General features: G+C 50.7%; 2 protein-coding genes across 3 annotated transcripts; both read left to right on the top strand.

Annotated features, from left to right (window-relative positions):
• The first annotated feature begins 8,810 nt into the window (after positions 1-8,810).
• LOC130524874 (protein FAM171A2) lies at positions 8,811-16,119 on the top strand. The gene is made up of 8 exons (XM_057031372.1): positions 8,811-9,056; positions 10,964-11,194; positions 11,287-11,379; positions 11,539-11,697; positions 11,817-11,990; positions 12,052-12,165; positions 12,302-12,428; positions 12,538-16,119. Exons 1-8 carry the CDS (start codon positions 8,969-8,971, stop codon positions 14,030-14,032), a joined length of 2,481 nt encoding a protein of 826 aa, XP_056887352.1. The 5' UTR covers positions 8,811-8,968; the 3' UTR covers positions 14,033-16,119.
• Positions 16,120-16,326: 207 nt separating this feature from the next.
• Positions 16,327-21,176, top strand: grnb (granulin b). Of its 2 annotated transcripts, none has more exons than XM_057031571.1 (13): positions 16,327-16,483; positions 16,640-16,721; positions 17,497-17,637; positions 17,737-17,976; positions 18,168-18,309; positions 18,391-18,491; positions 18,979-19,105; positions 19,187-19,311; positions 19,408-19,635; positions 19,711-19,974; positions 20,042-20,275; positions 20,387-20,638; positions 20,728-21,176. In XM_057031571.1, exons 2-13 carry the CDS (start codon positions 16,716-16,718, stop codon positions 20,854-20,856), a joined length of 1,989 nt encoding a protein of 662 aa, XP_056887551.1. In that variant the 5' UTR covers positions 16,327-16,483; positions 16,640-16,715; the 3' UTR covers positions 20,857-21,176. The 2 variants fall into 2 exon arrangements, with proteins under 2 accessions (XP_056887551.1, XP_056887560.1); XM_057031580.1 differs by having other exon boundaries at positions 16,378-16,505.
• Positions 21,177-21,545: the final 369 nt, after the last annotated feature.

Below are 21,545 nucleotides of genomic sequence, written 5' to 3'. Positions count from 1 at the left end.
CGAAATAGCTTTAGCGCAGCGGTTTGTGTTCATGAATTGATAATATTTAAGTCTGTGTGAGGGAGAAGTGGATATATTCATATATTTATTTAAGCTAGTTTAAAGAAAACTGACCGTCGACCGGTGTCGACAGGACACCGGCAATTAGCGTTAGCATCAGAAGGCCTTTTAACTTAGCCCAGGGGTCGGCAAACCGCGGCTCTGGAAAAAAAGTGGAAATTGTTTTAATATAATTTCTGTAGGAGGAAAAACGTGACAAACAAGTTTCCACTGCTGTAAAAATGTGAATAATAAATATTTAATTTCAACACCTCATTATAATGGAAGTTAAACTTAAAGCGCCATCGTACAGCAGAGTGGTCACATGGGGCGTCATTCTCTCCAGGATGTGCTGTAGGGAAAATAAACATTTCATCAGTGTAACTATCGGAGAGACATGTTAATTGAAAAATTCAGTCAATATTTATTTTACATATTTAAAACGGTCATTGAATGTCTCAAATCGAAATGGCTTAAAAATGCGTTGTTCTTTATGTCTGTTTCCTTTGATAGAGTCATAGGTCGCGTGTAGGGTTCAGAGGTCGCACCCGTGGCATCGTGGGTCAGGCGGTGCAGTAACAGAGCGAGAGTTGGGAGTAAAACTTTTAAAAAGACATCTGTATGATGTGGCCATTATTTCATTGGACCAGTGTAGCTACAGTCATGAATGCTCATTATGTATCTGTAGCCCACTTATCATTTGGAAAGTAGGCTAATACCACTAATACAGACACTTACAGCATGTGTTGCCTTCATTATGAGCCCAATATAAGGCGGCTCCAGACAGATTTGTTTGTTTTTTTTGGTCCAGCATGGCTCTTCCAGCATTTTGGGTTGCCGACCCCTGACTTAGCCTTAGCTTAGCTCGCTAACCTGCTCAGACACACAGTTTGTAAGGTGAAACATCTGTTATTGATTATGGATTTCAGAGGCTGGAACTGAGAATTCCTCATCCAGCCTCCGTTTTCCGCTCTCCCGTCGGGTGAAGCCCAGAGGGGGATCTGGACCTCCCTCTTCCTTGCAGCCTGTTCCAGGTCCTCCTGGGGGATCCAGAGGTGTTCCCAGGCCAGATGGGATGCATAATCCTTCCAACATAATCCCCTGCTGAATCTGCCATGTGTCTTTTCCCAGTTGGACACGAGGAGGCATCCCAAGCAGAATTTTTGAGATGGATTGACCCAAGAAAACGTCCCCAAACCTCAGAAAAAGGTGACAACGTTGTCCTGCCGCACCTACAACGCCTCAATTTTCCGCATCTTCCGCTGAATTTGGAGCCGAATCCGAGGAAAATGACAGGTTTTAAGGTGTTTAAACCGAGGTAGGTCGGAGGGTTCTGGCAACGGAAATGAGGATCGTGTTCTCTCTGAGCATTGGGAGCTGGCGTCGGCTGAAAGTGGCGAGTCCTGCGTGAGGGTGAAACAGAAGCGTCGCAGGAGGGATGCGGCCATATGCTGCCACTTGGCCCGTAGAACAATCTGGCGTTGGGCGTCCAGGAGGCCCGGGATTAATGTCAGGAACAGGTGCACAGGGACAGGACGGCTCGGCTCTCCTGGAGCCTCCTCGCCACTAAAATATAGGAAACGAAAACCCGAAACCCTGGTTTAAAGATCAACGGTCAGCGCAGGACCGCTTTGATCTGCTTTGATCTGTGTCAGGGGTGACGGGAAACATTTGGGTCGTGTGATTCCTTTGATGGCTGAGAGCTTTCCGCTCCAGATGTGAAGAGTCGTATGAATCTGGTGCGCTAAGTAGCATGTGCGGAATCAGGGCAATTAGCGTAGCAGGTGTTAGCCCGCGACCACGGAGGCGCTAACGTGAGGAAACTCCAGAGTTTCCATCCAGTTTCTGTTCAAGCTCCCATTTGTTGGCTTTGAGGAAGGATGCGAGCACCTCCGCAGCCCTACACGAGCCAGCATCACGGAGATGTGGAGGTGAAATTGTTTCTGGTGGTTGGTTTTGTTGTTGTTGTTTTTTTTATTTTGGGTTGTTTTCCTTTTTTACTAAAGCAATTTTAAAGTCCTCGAATTGTCAGCAGGGAAACTTGCATAATCCTCAATTCAGTCGCCACATTAAAAAAAACTTTAAAAGCTTTCTGAGATAGGAAAACTTGTCAAGTCACTCAGCGATATGGTGACCTAGAAAAATGCAGCGTGTGTGTGTGTGTGTGTGTGTGGTTGGGTGTGTGTGTGTGTGGTTGTGTGTGTGTGTGTGGTTGTGTGTGTGCATTAAGCAGCCTGGTGTTTGCTATTGTTGGAAGCGCTTCATGTGTTGCTATGAACGTGCCAGTAAAACACAGTGCACAGGTGTGGCAACAACTCAAAACAAGAGCAACACACACACACACACACACACACACGCGCACACACACACACACACACACATCCTCACATTCCTATCTGTTTGGGGACTTCCATCCACCTAATGACTTACAGTGAGAGACACAATCAAGAGTGGAGATTTGAGGAGAAGGAGTGAAGAGGGACCAGATCCATCTAGAGCCCAGCCAGTGGAGCTCCACCGGCAGCAGCGGCCTTGACGCACCGCCGCACTCCGGACCCCCCCGACGCAGCTTCACCACATCGCCGCGACTGGCACCAGCGGTCGGGTTTCTGCTGGGTTGGGATCGATTTTTCTGATGTTGAATGAAGAGGCAGGAAAAGTCAGAAGACAAAGTCAGATTTTGAACAGCCTTGAACAGATGGCGTCCAAGACCGAGGCTTCATCTGATGGAAACAACAGGTATTACAGGAATTAGAACGGCTGTGTTTAAAGATTAAGAGAGACGATGGCTACCCTGGGTGGAAATCATGAGATGTACTAAAGGGTTCCTATGCTGAGGGATAAGCCCCCCCCCCCCTTCCCGTCCGGTCCAAATGCCAAAAAAAGGATTACGGGAACTTATAGGAAAGATGATTTACCCTCAAACAGTCCTTTGAAGTTGTGAGGAGCATCAAGATGGTCCTACTTAGCTAGTAGAATGAAGAGTTTGGTGCTCAGTATGTGGTAAATGTGAACACACACACACACACACGAGGACAGATGTGTGAGGAGTAAACAAAGACGCAACCGATGCTGTAAACAACAACAGGCGTCGGCCCTCGAGCAGAACGACGGCCCCAATAGCCCGTCCCAGTTATTAATGACGACTTCGGTGGATGAGGTATTGATTACGTGATGGAGCGGGATGCACCTGCGGAGCAGGAGAGAGCCGCGCGCATGCTAACGAGGCTGCCGGACAAAGACTCGCCGCTACACGCTAACCTTTCTGGGTTCATTTACACCTAATTCAAGTGGAGTGGCCTCATTAGCATAGCCCTCATACATGTGAAGAGCTGTGACATTTTCTGTCCTGTGTGAGTGTGTGTGTGTGTGTGGGGGGGGGGCAGAGGCCAGAGGGTCCTGCAGGATTATTGTTATGTGATCACACTGGAGCATTCTTCAATGAAGGGTGTGGAATTATACAGCGCTTCATCTCTAGTCCTCTTGGGGGGGGGGGGACCACTTCCTGTCAGTCATATTTGGAGGGAGGACATTTGAATTACATCATGATATGGTCGCCGATGACAACGGAGCGCAGGCGAGTGTGTGAGGGAGCGAAAACGCAATCAGAGGCCGGAGATTTGACAGGCATTCCCGTCAGATTTCCAGGTTTACCCGAGGGACGGACACACGCCTCCATGGCGACGGGACATTGGAGACGCCGGAGACGTGTAAAAGAATCCCACACTGACAGAATGAACGATGGAAGCGCGGGACGGGGGGACGGGGGGGGGGGGATGAGCGCTCGTCATCCAGCGGGAATAAAAATGACCTTTGTCACGTTTCCGCCGCCTTCATCCATTCCAGTAATGAAGCGCCGGCCGTGGTCGCCTGGCGCTCCTCCGGCCTGGTCAACACCCCCCCACCCCCGTCACCCCCCTCCCGTCCCCGTCCCCTGTCATCCGTCAGCTGTCCTTAATCCGCCTGCACGGATCAATAACATTTCTGAAATCCTCCTTTTTGTAACCCATAACAACGAAAAAACAGCCCGTCGTGAGCCGCGAGGCCAGAAAAGTCCCGATTGTGGTCGGAATTCGGGAATTTCGGGCCCTTTTCCGTGCCGCTTTAGGGACTTCCAACGCGTTTGGATATTTTGTACCGAATCCGCGGATGCTGGAGATGTCGAGGAGCTTGAAACGACCCTCCTCCCGGCAACAACGTGGTCTTAGAGGACTGGCAAAGTCAAGACCGTCGCTTGGGTTCCTCCTGGCGCCGACGCGGTGGTGGAGGACGGATTTGTGGAGGAAGCGCGCCCCCCCCCCCCAGCGGCAGGTTCTGGCCCGTTATGAGCAGAATTGATTATGTCTTGTCAGCGGTTCTGCTGGCAGGTCTTTATTTATCAGGCGGCGACGCTCCCGAGGACCCGGCAGAGCTGCAGGTATGAAGGTCAGCAGGAGAGTCGTATTTTAATCAAAGACCAAGCCGCTAAAAATAAAACGGGCCCAGCAGGCGCCTCGCCGAGACGCGGGGGGGTGGGGGTGCGGGGGGGTGCGGGCTCCTCACGTATTAATTATCACGCACCGACTCGGAGCTTGTTGTTCCGCGTAAATGTCAGCCGGACAGTTTCTCAGCTCCAGGAGCCATTAGAGATGAGGATGGAGTCGCAGCGGGCCGGAGCCCCGGACAGGGGACCGGACGCACGCCGGAAGTGGACGCCGCGAGGACAAAGGTGGACGGAGACGACCGGGGCCAAACACGCCCGACCGCTGCCTTGGATTGGTTATATAGTCCTATGGGGACCTCCTGGGGGGCCATAATTCATATGGAGGCAATCTGTGAGTAATCTGTGAGCTGCAGCTGTCCACCAGGGGGCGACGCAGATGTTTGGGTCCAACCATGTCCAACACAGGCCCAAACTGAGGGACCTCATCAGCTGCTTTGATCTTCACTGTATTTCCTGGTTTTTGATCTTTCTTGGCTGATCTTTCTTCTTCCCGTCGTCCCCAGAAGCCCCGCCCACTCCCTAATCTCCATGTTAATCACGCTCTTAAATAAAACACGCCGCCTCCCGTCTGTTTTAGGAGGCGAAACGTCTTCTGCGTGCTGCAGAACCGGCGCCTGGAGGTGAATCTGCATCTCATTGCTGCATCCTCTGCAGCTCAGATGAGGAGAACAAAGCAGGAAGCCTTGTTTCCAAGCTTGAATGGGATTCTTTGATTCAGGGACGATAAATCCCGGATTCAGACGTTTTCTGGGCAACTCCACCTGACATCTGCCCCGAGGGGGACCACGGGTGTCTCCACGTAGGCCTGTGAGACTCTGGACACGTCCTCCTATTATTATTTGAAGGGAACATCGTCGTCCCCGGGCCTGCTGCAAACCTGCGGATGAATGATTAATCCAGGAAAGGTAACCGGGAGAGAGCGAGGAGGAGGCGGAGCTTCACGGTTTCCTGCTCTCAACAACCATTTGTTTCACTGTAATTGGAGCCGTTCACGTTGCTCGGCGAGCGTTTGGCGATATCATCTGCGTTTAATATTTATCGTCTTCTTCGGTGGTGACGGGGCGGCAGGTGAGGTGGCCTCCAGCACCGTCCCAGTGGACCTCTGGGATCTGATCTGGGATCTGCCCCCTGCTGCCCTGAGAGGCGCGCTGTGACAAAGGTCACCTGTCACCAGGAGGCTGTATTTCCGGCTCCGCTGCGCCCCCTGCAGGCGGCTCCTGCTCCCTGCAGCGGGGGGGGGCGCCAAACAACTGCAACCTGTTTGCTGCGGGAAACCTGCCCCCACGCGCTGTTTACCCCCCCAGAAATGACCTTTATTACCAGCGGGGGTCATTAGTAATAATACTCAACCATGATGGATTCATTAAGATCATTTCACGGATGTTTGTGAATCTCTAAAGATGTTTGTTTTTTAAAAGAACGGACAGTAAATAAAACATGTTTATGAAAGTTGTGTGAGTTGTTGGTTTTAATAAACATATTCTACATTCATACAGAATTTTTAAAATATATATCTGGGAATTAAATGTGAGCAGTGATAACTGGTCCAGCTATTTGAATTGCAGTTTGACAGGTTTTGATCAAAAATGCTTCGGTTTATATGATTAAATGTTTTTGACACTATATAATATATAATAATAACATATAAGTTTGGTCTAAACCGCTCAAAAGAGGAAGAGAGCTTTAGCCTTCTCAGTTAGCCAACATTTAGCATCCCAGACCAAGTTTGCAGTTAGCTTTGATTTGTTATTTGAACATTAATTTCTGGTTAAAAAAATAAAATAAAAATAACTTAAAGGGATAAATTAGAGTTTATTTAAGAGACTCAGTATTTCTGTTGATATTGCTGCCAGGTTTTTTCTTCCTCGTGGTAGAATCAGAAGTATTTTTATCTGACATTTTTGGTTCTGGTGTATCTCAGTCATGATCTTTGTAGCTCACTCGCTCACTTGGTCGTACGGATCTACTAACCGGAGCAGGATTCATGACCTGAGGACAGATCTTTGGGCTCTGCACGGCCTTCATTCTTCACTTGATCAGCCCTCTTGTAGCTCATCGGTTCGCTAAGTCTAAAAAAGGCAACATAACCCGAAGGTCAAATCCAAACCCTGCAGTCAGTGAATGATGGGTGTTCTCTGCAGAGGATATTAAAAATAACTGAATCGAATGAATGAATTAATGATGAACATTTGAGGACGTAAAGTGAATTCACGGCACAAATTATAGCGGTGCTGTTTTACATAATTCTGCCCATTTAACTGGGAAACGAATGATGGAGGTGGAAATGACGAAACGCACTTGAAGAGGAGAAGATTGACGCGACTGAAATAATAATAATAACCGAGTCGGGAGAAAAGGTGGCGAAAAGGGTGAAGCGGAGCTGTGTCGAGGGTCCTGTTACACAGAGAAATAGATAATGGATGTTAAATGGCACCAGAATCCAAGAAGAAGTCGGGTTTATTTCTGTGTTCCACTGTGCAAAATAACAAAATCCAATGACATCAATGATAAATATCTGTTAAAATAGATATGAGAGCAACAGTCTAATTAAGATCTAACGTATAAAAGCGGCTGGCCTGTTGGAGCGATATGCTGGGCAGGAATGCTGGGTCCAGCTCTGAGGGGTGTTTATGTTCAGGTGTGGATCTGCTGGAGGTTCTGCTGGAAGCAGGAATATTTATACTGGCAGAAACATCCGCAAAACCACCTGCAAACACTGAAAACGGAGCTTACATCTGAATTTTGGAGCCCAAAAAGAAGCAGGAGGCCTAAGAAGGAGCCCTGATGGAACCTGGCTTGGAGGTGCCCATCACGGCCGTAAACATAAGGTCCAACAGCGCATGAACAGAACCCACAGCTAAAACCGGATCATTCAACCGTCCTGAAAGAATGGGACCCTTTCAGAAATCCCCTTTTCTGTCCAACTGTGACTGCCGCTGATCGGGGATGATCCCCCCAAAGTCCTGGAGCTTACTGGGATCAGAGGGCCCAGATTACTGGTTCTGATGGGGCGAGCGACGGCATGTCGGAACATCAGCAAATCAGGCTGCGTTTACTGCCTCCGCTCCTTCCTTTCCACAGTTTAGCACGTTTTGGACCCAGAAAATCTTAATGAATTTTCACTTTCAGACTCTGGGGATCCACAGGAATCTACTGGGAGGTTCTCCCAGATCCCTCAACCTTCTCGACGTTCTACCACTAACGACAGCGATGGATGTGTGTTCTCGGCAGAATCTACCACAGGAGGGGCACTTTCATGGTGGCTTTCAATTTCAGCTCATTGGTATATATTTAATCAGTGGAGATTTAATTTGTCGTATCATGTTGTAAGCAGCCGGCTCAGTTTAAATCACATTACCTTTATGAAGCCATTAGAAGACAATTAGATAAAGGACCAGATTACAGGACAAATGTTCACAAAGTAAAGGTTGTGTTTGCAAAACAAGCTTGATTTTATTCTTCTTTAACTAGAAAAGGAACCTAAATAATCTTGTTTCCAAGACCAGAGGATGGAAAAACAGACAACTCACATCTTCAGGAGCTAAATGCTAACGTGTGTGAGTGAAGCTTGTTTCTCATTTAAAACTCCACCGATGCTGTCAAAACAATTCTTTTTTTATTATATTTTTCTACCCTTAGAGGGCCTTAAATGTTTTAAATGTTTAGTTATATAACCCCTGTTTGAATTTATAGCTGCACGAGCCAACAATTTGACTTCTGGTATGAGGTTTTAAAAAGAAAAGAAGTGTATTTTATAGTTTTAAAACTCTAAATCTGCCTCCACCTCATCATGGCTGATAACGGATTCATTCTGCTGTTGAATGGAAACAGATGTTTTATTGTGTCTGTAAAACATCAGCTTGGTCAACAACATGTCAGACTTTTAATGTAAAACTCATGTTACTGTGTAATTAAACCAAAACAGAAGTGTAGCAACATATTTGCAGCTAGAGTCACATTTTTATATACTTGTTTTAAAATGAAGTTAGATACGTGGATTTTTTTACAGTGGCCGAGCAAATAGATCCTTCAATATTTGTAATATTATGGGATTGCCAAAACATGACCTGCATATGAACAAATATTGTGTTGATTTTTTTTATAGAAACAAAATGACTGGTGAGAAAATCAGAATCCAGAGAAATTTTGATTTTATTACTTTTTATTTGTGCCTCTAATCATCACCATCCACATATAATAGCATTAAAGCGGGTGATTTCCCATGATGCACTTCTGTCGTAGCTGCAGTCCCCTCTTCCGCCAGCAGAGGGAAGCCTCGGTCTCTTTTCTGTCCTCCAGACAATAAAAACAAGGCGAAGCCCCCGCAGCCCAGCGCGGCAGCATCTCCGATCGCAGCCCGGCATCAGACGCACGTCTGAGGCGTGAGGGGGAGCCTCGGAGCTCCGATATGGACGCGAAGCTGCGACGAGACATGTAGCCGCAGAGATGCCAGCACACTGCGTCTACCGCTCGCTGCTCCTGGGGTGGATGGTTTGGGAGGCGCTGGCCAAATCACTGCCAGATCTTCCCGTCGGTGAGTCGCCATACGGGGTGGGGGGGTGGGGGGTGCAGCACAATGAGGAGATGGGAGTGGTTGCATTTTATGGCCTTTAGCAGCCGCAGCGCTTTCATGTTCTGGACGCTGGTGTCGGATGATCCATTTGCGTTCGGATTGTCCACAGGAGGCTGGATTGATGTTCGGGAGGGGGCCACAGAGGCCCACCCTGGTGTTGTTGTGCAGAGATCCGGGCCCGGAACACAGTTGTCATGTCAGGAACAATAATGGGCCGAACAGCAGCGTGGCGTCAGGGTTGACGGTTCTGTGGTCCAAAAAGGGCAAAACCGAGCCACTTCTGAGAGGTTCTGAAGCAGCAGCAGCTTCAAAAACACGAGTGTTTATACCGAGATGCGCTTCGGAGGAACATTATGTAATTACGATGCATTATTCAGGCTGGAAGCTATTTTATCTGCACCGATGATCACAGTCTGTGCGCACAGTGCAAATACTGTGGACCTGAGCTGATTCTGTGCTTTTGTTCAGGAGTCCAGCGTCAGCACCCACCCCTGCAGCCCGCCGCCAGGGGGCAGACGAGGGCATTTCGCCTCAGGCTCTATCAGTTTCGTCTAGAATCGCTGTTTTGGTTGTTGATAAGTGAGCGTGTTGATTTTACGATAAAGCTTTTTGGACTATGAGAAAGGAATTCAGATCAGATCGAACCAAAGCGCCATGTTTTCTGTTATTGATCTGCCCCCCCCCCCCCCCCATACATCGGGCAGGACGTCGATGTTGTGCTTTGGAGCTGATTCATTGATTAGATCACCTGCAGACCAATCGACCGTCCATGGGATCCGACCTCCTGCCCGTCAGAGGTGAAGGACTGTGGGTGTCTTTGGTCCGTCTGTGAGGTGACCTGGACCTTTAGAACATTTACTCCTCTCAGAACCAGATAAGAGAGCAGATGAACTGATGATAACGAGTCTAAAATCTCTTCTATTCTCTCATGTCGTTGTGCTCATCATCTATGTCACGTCTGAGTCTGAGCTGGAGTTAAAGGGATAGTTCTTCAGAAGTGGCACTTTTCCCTACACAACTGTGTGTGTGTGCGTGCGTGTGTCTGTGTGTGTGTGTGTGTGTGTGTGTGTGTGTGTGTGTTCCCGTTGCTCTGGTTTCTGCTTCACTGGATCTCAGTGTTTCTGATAATGGGGCTGCTTCAAACTGCAGCTCTCCACAGATGGAGGAAATCCTCACCACACACACACAACAGAGCCTTTATCCACCAAACTGTGGTCATGGCTGGCAGTTTTCTCACACACACACACACACACACACACACACACACACACACACACACACACGGAGAGAAAAGAGCAAACACACATTATTTCCTGAATGCCGCGGTCGGAGGCTTCAGTTTTGCCACCGGGGGCTCTAACATCACGCCAGCTCGTAGCTGAGCCCAGGAAGCCTCGGCCAGCTTTCGGAGAGTCAGCATGTATCCATGGCAACGTCACCAGCGTGACCCACATCCCTGCGGTCCAAGAGGGAGGATTGGAGAAACAAAATGTTCTGGGGCAGAAAAACACGAGGGGATGAGGAGCAGAAAGAGCCACGCCATGGATTTATGATGTGACCGGGATGACAGGACATCATCATCATCATCTTCATCATCATCATCGTCAGCGTCATCACAACTGTCATAACAGCAGGACCAACGTGGCCGATGGTCTCACACCTTCTGTCACTGTATAAAATTAGACCAAGTCCTGATGACACTGCTGACTCGCCGCCATCGAGTTCCCGCCCACATAATGACTATGGCAGCTCAGCTGTCAATCATCCCTTCACAGGCGTTCATGTTTTTAGCTTTAAAGATGCAGATTTTAAGATGCAGCGTGCGTGCAATGCATTCTGGGATTGAATTTCTGTTTCTGTTCTCGCAGAGGTGCAAATAAAAGTCCAGGTATTCGACAACAGCGATCTTTCCCCGTTGGCGGACGCTCGGGTTGAGGTTCACGGGAACCAGTCGGCCATCTTGGCGTCAGTCAGGGCCGACGGCGATGGCGTGGCGAGGGTGGGATTCCTGTACCGCACGGGATCGTCGGTCATCATAACGGCCTCCAAGCGGAACTACGTCACCAACTCTGTGCCCTGGCACTCCAGCCGTATCCCCTGTGAGAACTTACCGTCAGCCCGTCACGTGATGGTTTGATGCTCGGCTGCGTCCGTTTGTTTGAGCGCCTCTTTTTGGTTTTATTTTTTACAGTGTACGCATCAGTCAGCCTGTACCTGCTCGCTCAGCGGCCGGGAACACTAATTCTGTACGATGACGTCCTCCAGGTGCTCTCGGGCTCACCAGGTAAGCAAGCACAGACATTAATACTGACCACTAGGGGGCGTATTTGCGATGCATATTTCTAAGTTTTGAGCTGCACCGTCGCCGGTTCATATCAGACAAATGTGAGTCGGTCAGGAGGCGACACGACCAGGTGACATGTGAGTTTTAACGTCCCTGCAGGAGCTCGTAATCAGCCACTGGTGCAGCTCCAGAGGAAGTCCCTCCTGCTGCCCCCAAACAACAACTACACGGCGCTGTCGGCGGCGTTGACCACAGCCAGAACTCAGTACGAGATCGGAGGTTTCCCTTTCCTGCTAGGGCAGGAGGGCAACAGTTCAGGTGTTTGTTTCCTGATGCCGCTGGCCGGTATTTATGGGAGCGGCCTGATCCGACCACGGTCGGTCAGCTGGTCGCCGGCTCTTCTCTCCGATTTTAACGCTGTTGCTGCTGATGTTCAGAAACAGGCTGGACGGACCTGGTGGCTCTGGCCGTCATCAGCGTCCAGCTCTTTGACAAGGACGGAGGAGCCATCCAGGTCTCGGATCCGATCCACGTCTCCGTGCCGCTGCCGTCGGACACCCATAACAGGATGGCCACGAGCGTCCCCGTGTGGCTGTATCAGCCTCAGACGGGTGAGTTTGACCCTGGATCTCCACGTTTCAGTAGTGCGCCATCTAACGACGCTCTGTGCAGGACTGTGGGTCAGGAACGGGACCGGCTACATCCAAAAAGATGGATCGCAGTTCGTTTGGAACGTGATGGTGGCTCAGATGGGATACTGGCTGGCCGCCTTCCCGTCATCCTCAGGTAGGGAGACGACAAAGCCGAGCTAACCAGGAAGACAAACACTTGTTATTGTGTTGAAACCTGTATCGTCACCAGTTGTTAAACAGGTTAAACAGAGTAGAGTTTAACACTAAATAAAGGCTGCTTTGTCCTACAGGGCTGGGACTGTCCCATCCAGGCTTGAGGGACATCACCACCTACCACACCCTGTTCCTGCTCTCCATCTTGGGCTCTTTGGCCCTGCTGGTGCTCATCCTGCTCTGTGTGCTGCTCTACTACTGCAGGTGGGGGGCAGACGTTCTAGAGTGGAAGCCACCCTTGCATTTTCTCACCAACTCTGGTGGTGGCGTCCTGCACGTAGAAGGTGACCTTCAGCTTCTGGTTGTCTTTCAGGCGGAAGTGTTTAAAACCTCGTCGTCAGCAGGGCAAACCTCACGCGTCCAACCTGAACGGAGCTAAGAGAGACCAGGGCACGTCCACGTCACGCCTGAATCTCATCTGCGGCGGCCACGTTGAACCCGGAGCCTCCAACGACAAAGCGGAAATGTCTCCATCCCGTGACTACCAGAGCTCACGCGAGGACCTGACCAAGCACGTTCCTGCTCACATGCTGCGACACGCCAAAGGGAAAAACGCCAGCGTTCCCCAACGGGGCGAAAGCTTCCCCATGAAGGTCACGCGCGCCACAGAGACCAACAACCTGGACAAGCCGCTGCTGCACGAAGAGTACAACCGGAGCTACAGCCCCATGGAAGCCAAGGAGTCCGAGTACCACCGGCACCACAGTGCCAACGACAATCGCGGGTACTCCGCCGACCCTCCGTCCCCGCCTCGCTTCCAAGGCTACGTGCCGAGTCAGTCGGACAAGCCGCCGGAATATTCTGCGGCGGCTGCGGAGAGTCTTGCCAGACCCACTTCCCTCAACACACAACCGGGTCAGATCATCTTCTGCAGCTCCCTGGATCAGATGAAGGACAACATGTACAGGAGCATGGTGCCCACCCTGGTCATCCCCGCCCACTACATGCGCCTGCCCACCGAGTTCTCCGGGAAAGACGGCAAAGACCAGAAGGACCAGGACAAGGACGGGGCCCAGATGGGAGGAGGCCAGCAGCACCCTCACCACCACTCGCAGAAACACGGTCAACAGCTGCAGCAGCAGCAAGGCGGTTCCCACGGCGACGAATCGGGGGAGCCCAGCTGGGCGTCCGACTCCTCCGGGGGTCCCGTGACCATCCCCGTGCTCTTCAACGACAGCACCATGGCTCAGATGAACGGGGAACTGCAGGCGTTGACTGAGAAGAAGCTGCTGGAGCTCGGCGTCAAACAGCACCCCAAGGCGTGGTTCATCTCCCTGGACGGGCGCGCCAACGCCTACGTGCGCCACTCCTACATCGACGTTGGCAGCGACCTCGCGGGCGGCGGTGGGTTCTTAAGTGGGCCGGGCAACACCGGACAAGATATCAACCTGGACCCACCTCTGGAGGCCCAAGAACGCAAACTGGCAGCAAACCGTAAAGGAAAAGACGACCGCTGGGGGACGGGAGGCAGGAAGGGCCACGGGGTCGGCGGCGGCGGCGGCGGGAAGAGTTACTCCAAACTGGCGTACCCGGACCACAGCGAGCCCAGCAGCAGCGAAGGACGCCCGGTCTCACCGGAAGAAAACTCCCTCACCCCTCTACTGGATGAGGGTCCTTCTTCCCGGGGATCCACCATCACCAGGAGGGGGCGGAGCCGCGGGAACAGCAGCCGCAGTAGCAACAGCGAGAACCGCCGCGACTCCATGACCAGCCCCGAGGACGATCCCGAGGACAAGGACGAGAACAAAAAGAGCCCCTGGCAGAAGATCGAAGACAGGCCCCTGATGGTCTTCCACCCCAGGAAGTGAGCTCTTCAAACTCTTTTGGACCGGCGGGGGGGGTGGAAAATGGCGTGGAAAACAAATCAACAAGCACAACCACACCTGCTGGCCCATCCCCAGGTTGCTGTTTGACCTCCGTGTTCCTGCTGGTGTGCTCTCGCTGTCAGTCCATCTTGCTGGTTTCCACGGAAACTGTCCAGTTCTGTCACCCTTCACGTCACTCGAACATCGTCTGAGCCTCCGACTGTGGAAATAGCCATTTGTAGAGCAAAATCCGAAGTTAAAGCACTTACAATGATTTGATAACACATTGATACCCGGTGACTTAGGTTTAGTTCTGTTTTTTTAATTGATTTTGTGGTGTTTTAGTTCTTCTCTTCCTGGATTAAACAGAGACTGATGGTTGAAAATATTCCTATACCTTTCATATGGACGCCTGTTTTCAGACCCCTGTGAATGGACGATGACTCTCTAACAACGTGCTCACTAGCGTTTTGCTCCTTCAGGGATGTTCTTGGTTTCTTCTCTCTGCTGTGGTTTGTTCATGCGTGACTCGGTAATGGTTTAAAACGTCGCCATTGTTCCTTTCTGTCTCCGTGGTCGATGATTCTGCCAAAACTTTCTGCCTTTCTCTCTACGAATTGTTGTAAATAGGCTCCCACACCTCAAAATGATTTGGTATTGAAAGGTTGCATGTAGATGAATGTAAACCGAAGGCACCAAAAGCCCCCCAAAGTAGTTCAGGCTCCTGCACGGACGACCCCTAAACCACCAAGACGTGACGCAAAGATGGAGGATCTGTAACCACCGACGCTGTTGTCTCGCCTTGACGGGGTCGGCGTTCTTGTCCTTATAAGCAGGAGGACTCTCTGAATCACCTGACAACAACCCTCTTCAGAGAGGAAAGGGGAGGGGCTTATGACTTTCCCGTAGCCAATCACCACAGGGCGAATGAGATGCTTCAGCCCCATTGTTGGGCAGCTCCCCTCGACCATCTATACTCATGCTCTTTGATCTAATGACCTCCGTACTTGAAGCCTGGCCTCTGTAATAACCTGCTGAGGCCACCCGGGGTCGTTTGCAGACGGGATCTATCCCACTTCTCTCCTGTAAGTGCCTTTTTTCTCACTGGATCGAGTGATCGGCATGCAGGTCCCTCTGAAGATGCAGTTAGCTGTCACCTTAGCCGCCGCCCAATAAGCACACTGCGTTAACACCAAGGCGCGTCACTCTGGGGAGCATGCCTGCCAAAACTGACCACTTTTTCCTGCGGCTATTCCTACTATTGAATCTTTTTCCTCTTTTCCACCAAACCTGTAAATGCTACGACAAACTATACGAGATTTTATGTGTATATTGTGCATGTAAACATGTAGACTAGGGTGTTTTTGGTAGTTTTTTTTAACCGTTCCACGACGTTTGGCACAAATCTGGATGCACTGATGCGTCGAAGGGTGTTGCCAAATGATGATAACCCTGATTTCCCCCCCAGATCTAACGAAATCCACTTCCGGTCGTGAATGTTTACAATATTAACATACTGACCAACATGCTCACGCTGTTTTTAGCATCGTCACTGCCTGCATCGGGGACTGTGAATTGTTTTCATCTAGCAGATTTGTGAGGACTTGTCACTTTAGAAAACTTGAAGACTTTTGTGTGGTTCGTGGGAAAATCGCTGTACAAGCGTCACGTTTGAATTTTCCGCCATCCGCTTGCTGTTTATACGCCCGTGTCCACAGCCTGCACCCGAAAGCGTGGCCCGAGTCTTGAACCGTGAAAGGATTCCTACTGATCCGTTGTGTTTCCTGCTGTAAATGTTTGGTTTGTTTTTATTTGGAAAAGATATGGAAATATTACTGAGTTGTGCAATTGTGGCTTTCCTTGCTTGCTGTTTGATTTGATATGAGGACAACGGCTTTCTCTGTAGCTGTTAATGGACGTTGTTCTTGCCCCCTGAAGACAAACTGAGGGGTATGCCAGTCAGAAGGAATGATCTGTAGGCCTTCATCCTGCACAGTAAATCATATGCTTCACAAATCCGGTCAGTTGTTTGTAAACTGTAAATTGTTTCTGTACATGAGACAACTTAATAAAATGGTTCCCACAGTTAATGTCCGTGGTGATGAATTTTCCAAATCTATACCTTCACTTCTACGGTGATTGTTGACAGCTAATATTTAGCTTAAGTAATAATCATAAAACATGATTTTTTAGACGCAGGTGCTAATTAACGTTTTAAAAAATTCACTGTTACGGGGGCTTGATTCTACTGATGACTTTAAATCTACATTTATCCTCGGATCCGTAGTTTTCTTTTGTTGCAGTTCCCCTTTAACGGGAACGCGCAGCGTGGTCACGTGGGAGGCGGGTCACGTGATTAATTGACCAACGCTTAAATTCCGCCTTGGTTTCTCCGGCGAAATTTGCCTTTAGGAGCAACGTTAATGTGACAGCTGGACAAACTGCGCCGGACAGGCAAGTTGCGGCAAATATTCAGGTTTTGTTAACACAGAATATGTTTATCCGGCTTTGTTCTGCCGGCTCAGCTAGCTCTGTCGTTAGCCGCTAGCTAAAGCCAACTGGACAAGCTTATCTCGTTATTCTTGTGTTGAATTAACTTTTGTTTTCCAGGTTCGGAGTATGTACACTTGTGCCTTTTGTTGCTAATACCTGAAGTTCTTCTACTCCAACAAGACAGCTGCTAATAATGACGGTAAACGGATCTTATTTATTAATATTTATTCGGTGTCCTGATTCCTGACAGTACAAACAAAAGGTAATTGGAGGGCCTGGAAGCTGTGTTCGCCTCATCATTTAGGCAGTTAATAGATATACTGACAGCTGAGGGAGTTCTTCTGACTGGCAGACAGCTGTGAAGCCTGTCTGGAAATGTCAACAACACGTTAGAAACACAAAGAAAACGAAAGTAAAGAGATGCAGACACTTTTGAACATGTTGGGCTGTAATGACTCAGCGAATGTGCAGCTGTAGTTGATTTACAGTGAATCACTGTAGAATCAATATTCTTTCCTCCCTTTTCTTTTTAGAAACTGCAAAAAAAAAAAAAAGTAAAGTGAAATCTCTTCTCATTTGACCATCCTTGATCCTTGTATATTGCAATCACTGACAGCCCAAAGTAAATTGGGAATTTAATGTTGGATTGCTTTTTGTCTGCTCGCCTTTTACCCAGAAAGTCACTAAAATTGCTCAGTTTTTAAACACAATGTGTGAAGCTGATAAGTGGCTCTGAGCTTTGCACCAAGGACACGAACTTTATGGGAAAGAGCCCGACTGTTCCATTGTTGAAATCCATTTTATCATCAGGAATGTTTGAAAATCTGCCCTGTGCCTTCTCTTATCACCATTCTGTTGCCCTCAATACAGCCTCTGTGATTTTCCACTTCCTGGTGGAGGCACCTTTTCCAGTTAGTGCTTGCAGATCTGGTCAAACCCGGTTTGTTATCACACATTCTGTCTCCTGTATTCAGGCTCTGCAGACGTCCATCCTGCTTCTGGCTCTCCTCAACCTGAGCGCGGCGCTGGTTTGTCCTGATGGAGGCACGTGTGAGGACAGGAACACCTGCTGCAGGAACTCCGCAGGTGGATACAGCTGCTGCCCGCTACCGCATGTGAGTCCCCCCGGGGTCGTGTTGGTGACTGAAAGGTGTATCGGGGAGAAAAGGGAAAGAATTCCCTCATTAATAAGGGGTGTTGTCTTGACTCTACAGGCTGAATGTTGCTCCGACCATCTGCACTGCTGCTACCAGGGGACGCTTTGTGACCTGGAACACCGCAAATGTGTCAACAAAACGGTTTCTTTGCCCTGGATGAGCCGACTTCCTGCCGCCCCTCGGGTCCAGGCTGGGCTGACTGGGGTCATCTGTCCTGATTCTAAGACCATGTGTCCGGATGGCGCCACTTGCTGCCAGCTTCCCAGTGGTTCCATGGGCTGTTGCCTGTTCAGCAACGTAAGACTTTTGAGCCGATCCGTTGGCCGAACTTTGATATGTGGAAACCAAACATGACAGCATTGTTCTCCACTATCTGTCATAGACCCTCATTGTCTGAAAGTAGGTTGTAAAGGTCGTCGAGCCCTGGTGTCAGGCTGGTTTTGGTCATGCGGCTGCCCCAGAATGATGGTAATCGTCCTTTTCAACAGGCCGTGTGCTGCGAGGACAAGCTCCACTGTTGCCCGGAAGGAACAAGGTGTGATCTCGCTCGCTCCAAGTGCGTTTCGCCATCGCAGCAGTGGTTCCCCATGATGCACAAAGTTCCAGCCACCACGAGAGCAGAGCATCCAGGTGAGCAGTTCCGGGCCCGACCGGCTGTCGGCTGCGTGCTGATGACGCGCTGCTAATCATCGCTAGTCTCTGTTCCCCCAGAGGCTTCTATAATATGTCCTGATGGAAAAAGCCGCTGCGAACTCGGCTACACATGCTGCCAGCTAGCCAGCGGCGCCTACGGCTGCTGCCCGTTCCAACAGGTGCACCTACAGACATACCGTATTGGCCCGAATATAAGACGGTGTTTTGCGTTGAAATAAAAAAAGTGGGGGTCGTCTTACATTCGCGGTCTAGACATTATACCCATTCACAACGCTAGATGGCGCCAGATATCTTTAAAGCGAATGCTGAACTTAACTCCCCAGGCCAAAGCGAACCCCTGTCACGAAGAAGAAAAATAAAATAGCGATAAGAAAATAAGAGAAAATAGAGAAACGTAGCGACAATCTGGAGAAAAGTGGGTCGAAGATATAACCATTTGTTTCAGATGTACTGTAATTTTCTGTATAAAATTAAATTTGGTGTTCAAAAAGACTTTTTTCAAACTTGAGTCTTGGAAAAGAGGGGGTCGTCTTATAATCAGGGTCGTCTTATATTCGGGCCAATACGGTACATGAACAAGAACGAACCCCCTTTTCTTCATCATCCTGGGAAGGTCGTCGAGCCTTTACTCTGACTCTCTTGCAGGCTGTGTGCTGCAGCGATCACGAGCGCTGCTGCCCTGCAGGCACGCGCTGCGACCTGGAGCACGACGCCTGCGTGTCCGGCGCCACGCCAGTCCCAATGCTGAGGATCGCCGCCGTCCCCGGCGAAGGTACTTGTGTTTTTGCGGCAAACGCGGCCGAGACCAGGGCAACCGACGCTAACGTGCTAACGCCGGCCCGTGATTCCACAGGCGCGACGCCTGTTGTTCCAATCAAGATCGACAACAACAAGTGCGACGAGGCCACGACGTGTCCCGGGGACTCCACCTGCTGTAGGACGCTAGAAGGAGGCTGGGCCTGTTGCCCGTTGGCGCAGGTAATGTCGGGGTGGGCGGGGCCAGACTGCTCGGCTCTCCTTTTTTTTAGATGAGGACTGCCGACTGATCCGGGCCTGGACCCGTCTGTGTTCCAGGCTGTGTGCTGTGACGATCACATCCACTGCTGCCCTCACGACACCATCTGTGACCTGGAGACTCAAACCTGCAACGACCAGTCGGGGGGTCGTCCTCCCCTCCGCTGGGTTGAGAAGGTGCCCGCGTCGACCTCGGCGGTGCAGTGCGACGAGCAAACGTCGTGTCCGGGAGGCTCCACCTGCTGCAAAACGGCGTCGGGTCAGTGGGCCTGCTGCCCGCTGCCTGAGGTCAGTGCTGGGGGGAGCGTCTCTATTTAGGAGTTCTGAAGATTTGGACTCACGTGTCCTTTCCCCCCCTCCCAGGCCGTGTGCTGCAGCGATGGCGAGCACTGCTGTCCTAAAGGCTACCGATGTAACCTGGCGGTCCAGACCTGTGACGTGGCCGGCGGAGACACTCGGCCGTGGCTGCGGAAGGTTCCGGCCCGGCAGGAGGAGCCCAGCGGGGCGGCGTCCGGTCCGGCTCGGCCAGCCGGGGTCATGTGCGACGCCCGGACCAGCTGCCCTCGAGACACCAGCTGCTGCTTCATGCAGGAGACGCGCCGATGGGGCTGCTGCCCCGTCCCGAACGTAGGTGTGACGGGTTCACGCCGCCAGAGGCGAACCGGGTCAGGCTTTGACCTCTGCTCTTCCTCAGGCGGTTTGTTGTGAGGACGGGGACCACTGCTGCCCCAGGGGGCACCGCTGTGACCCCCACCGCCGTTCCTGCTCAAAGGGCCCCCTGGTTACGCCCTGGTTCACCAAACTGAGCGCCGCGGCTCGGCCGGGCGCCGTTACGGACGTCCCGTGTGACGACCGGAGCAGCTGTCCGGCAGGAACCACCTGCTGCAAGCTGAAGAGCGGAGGGTGGGGCTGCTGCCCGCTGGTCAAGGTCCGAACGCCACCGACGCTCCGTCGGTCGTTGCTCGACGGCCATTTGAAGCTTTGATTCTTCCGCTCTTATCAGCTTTTAAATGCGGTCGGTTCTTCTTCTGCCCTCTAGGCGGTGTGCTGCGACGACCACGAGCACTGCTGTCCTCAGGGCTACAGCTGCAACATGGAGACGGGCACGTGCGAGAAGAAGGACCACGGCGCGCCCGTCTTTGCTGTCCCCCAGAGGAGGGTGCTAGAGTCCAGGTCCAGAGGAGCCCAAGGCGTCGTGTCATGCGGAGGCACGGGGGAATTCCACTGTCCCAAGGAGGACACTTGCTGTCCAACATCAGCCACAGAGTGGGGCTGCTGCCCCTCACCGAGGGTACGTCCTCACTGCCGTCCCATGGTTGGGGTTCATGTAGTCTGATGTAGAAACTCCATCGTCATGGTTACTGATCTGCCTTTCCGCAGGCCGTGTGCTGCTCAGACCAGAAGCACTGCTGTCCCGCTGGATTCTCCTGTGACCCGTCTGGAGGCTGCGTCCAGGACCTGTCCTCCTGGGACGCCTGGTTTGATAGGTCCGCCCGAGGTGGACTTTAAAACCAGATGGTTGAAGGCTCTAAACTCCCTCTTTCCTTCGCTCTGGGACGCTTCTGCACTCCATATAGACGTGCTGTATTGGTGAAAATGAAGTTGAAGAGTTCTGAATATTTTCTCCTGGGAAAACCATTGCAGAACTCTTTCAGTGTGGTACTAATTGTCTTTTGTTATAAAACATTGATGGCAAATTATCTGTGTAATTTTTAAAGGTTTTTTTTTTTTCTGAGCATTGGGTTGGTTTGTGTTTTTAAAGGTTTATTTTTTTATTTGCAGTTTTCATCCAGTAATAAAGTCGGCAAATCTGCCTTAGGGAGATTGAATTTGTATTCTGTGTCATCTCAGCAAGTCATGAGAGCGTTGCTATGGTCACCAGAGTAATAACCTGATGGGGGCGCTGTCCCAATGACCCCCTCTCGGCTCATTAGGAGGGTTTGACGAGCGTCTGCCCCCTGGCGGACACAACAGGTACTGCGGCTTGTAGAAACCAGACACAACATGATTTGGTGGGCTTCTTCACATCTGAGGTTCTTCTTTGACATAAATACTCAGTTTTATAGAAGAGAAAAACGGAAGAGGCGCGTGTAGAGCGTGAACACGAGCAAGAGTTGAGGGCCTAATGTGACCCTGGAGCTTGTGGTTCTCATAGTTCACAGCAACGGAGGGAAAGCTGGAGATGAGGCAGTAGCAGT

The sequence above is a fragment of the Takifugu flavidus genome, chromosome 1, assembly GCF_003711565.1.
Source record: "Takifugu flavidus isolate HTHZ2018 chromosome 1, ASM371156v2, whole genome shotgun sequence".
NCBI lineage: Eukaryota > Metazoa > Chordata > Actinopteri > Tetraodontiformes > Tetraodontidae > Takifugu > Takifugu flavidus.
Note: the sequence above shows the minus strand (reverse complement) of the source record. Positions and strands in the feature narration are given on the sequence as shown.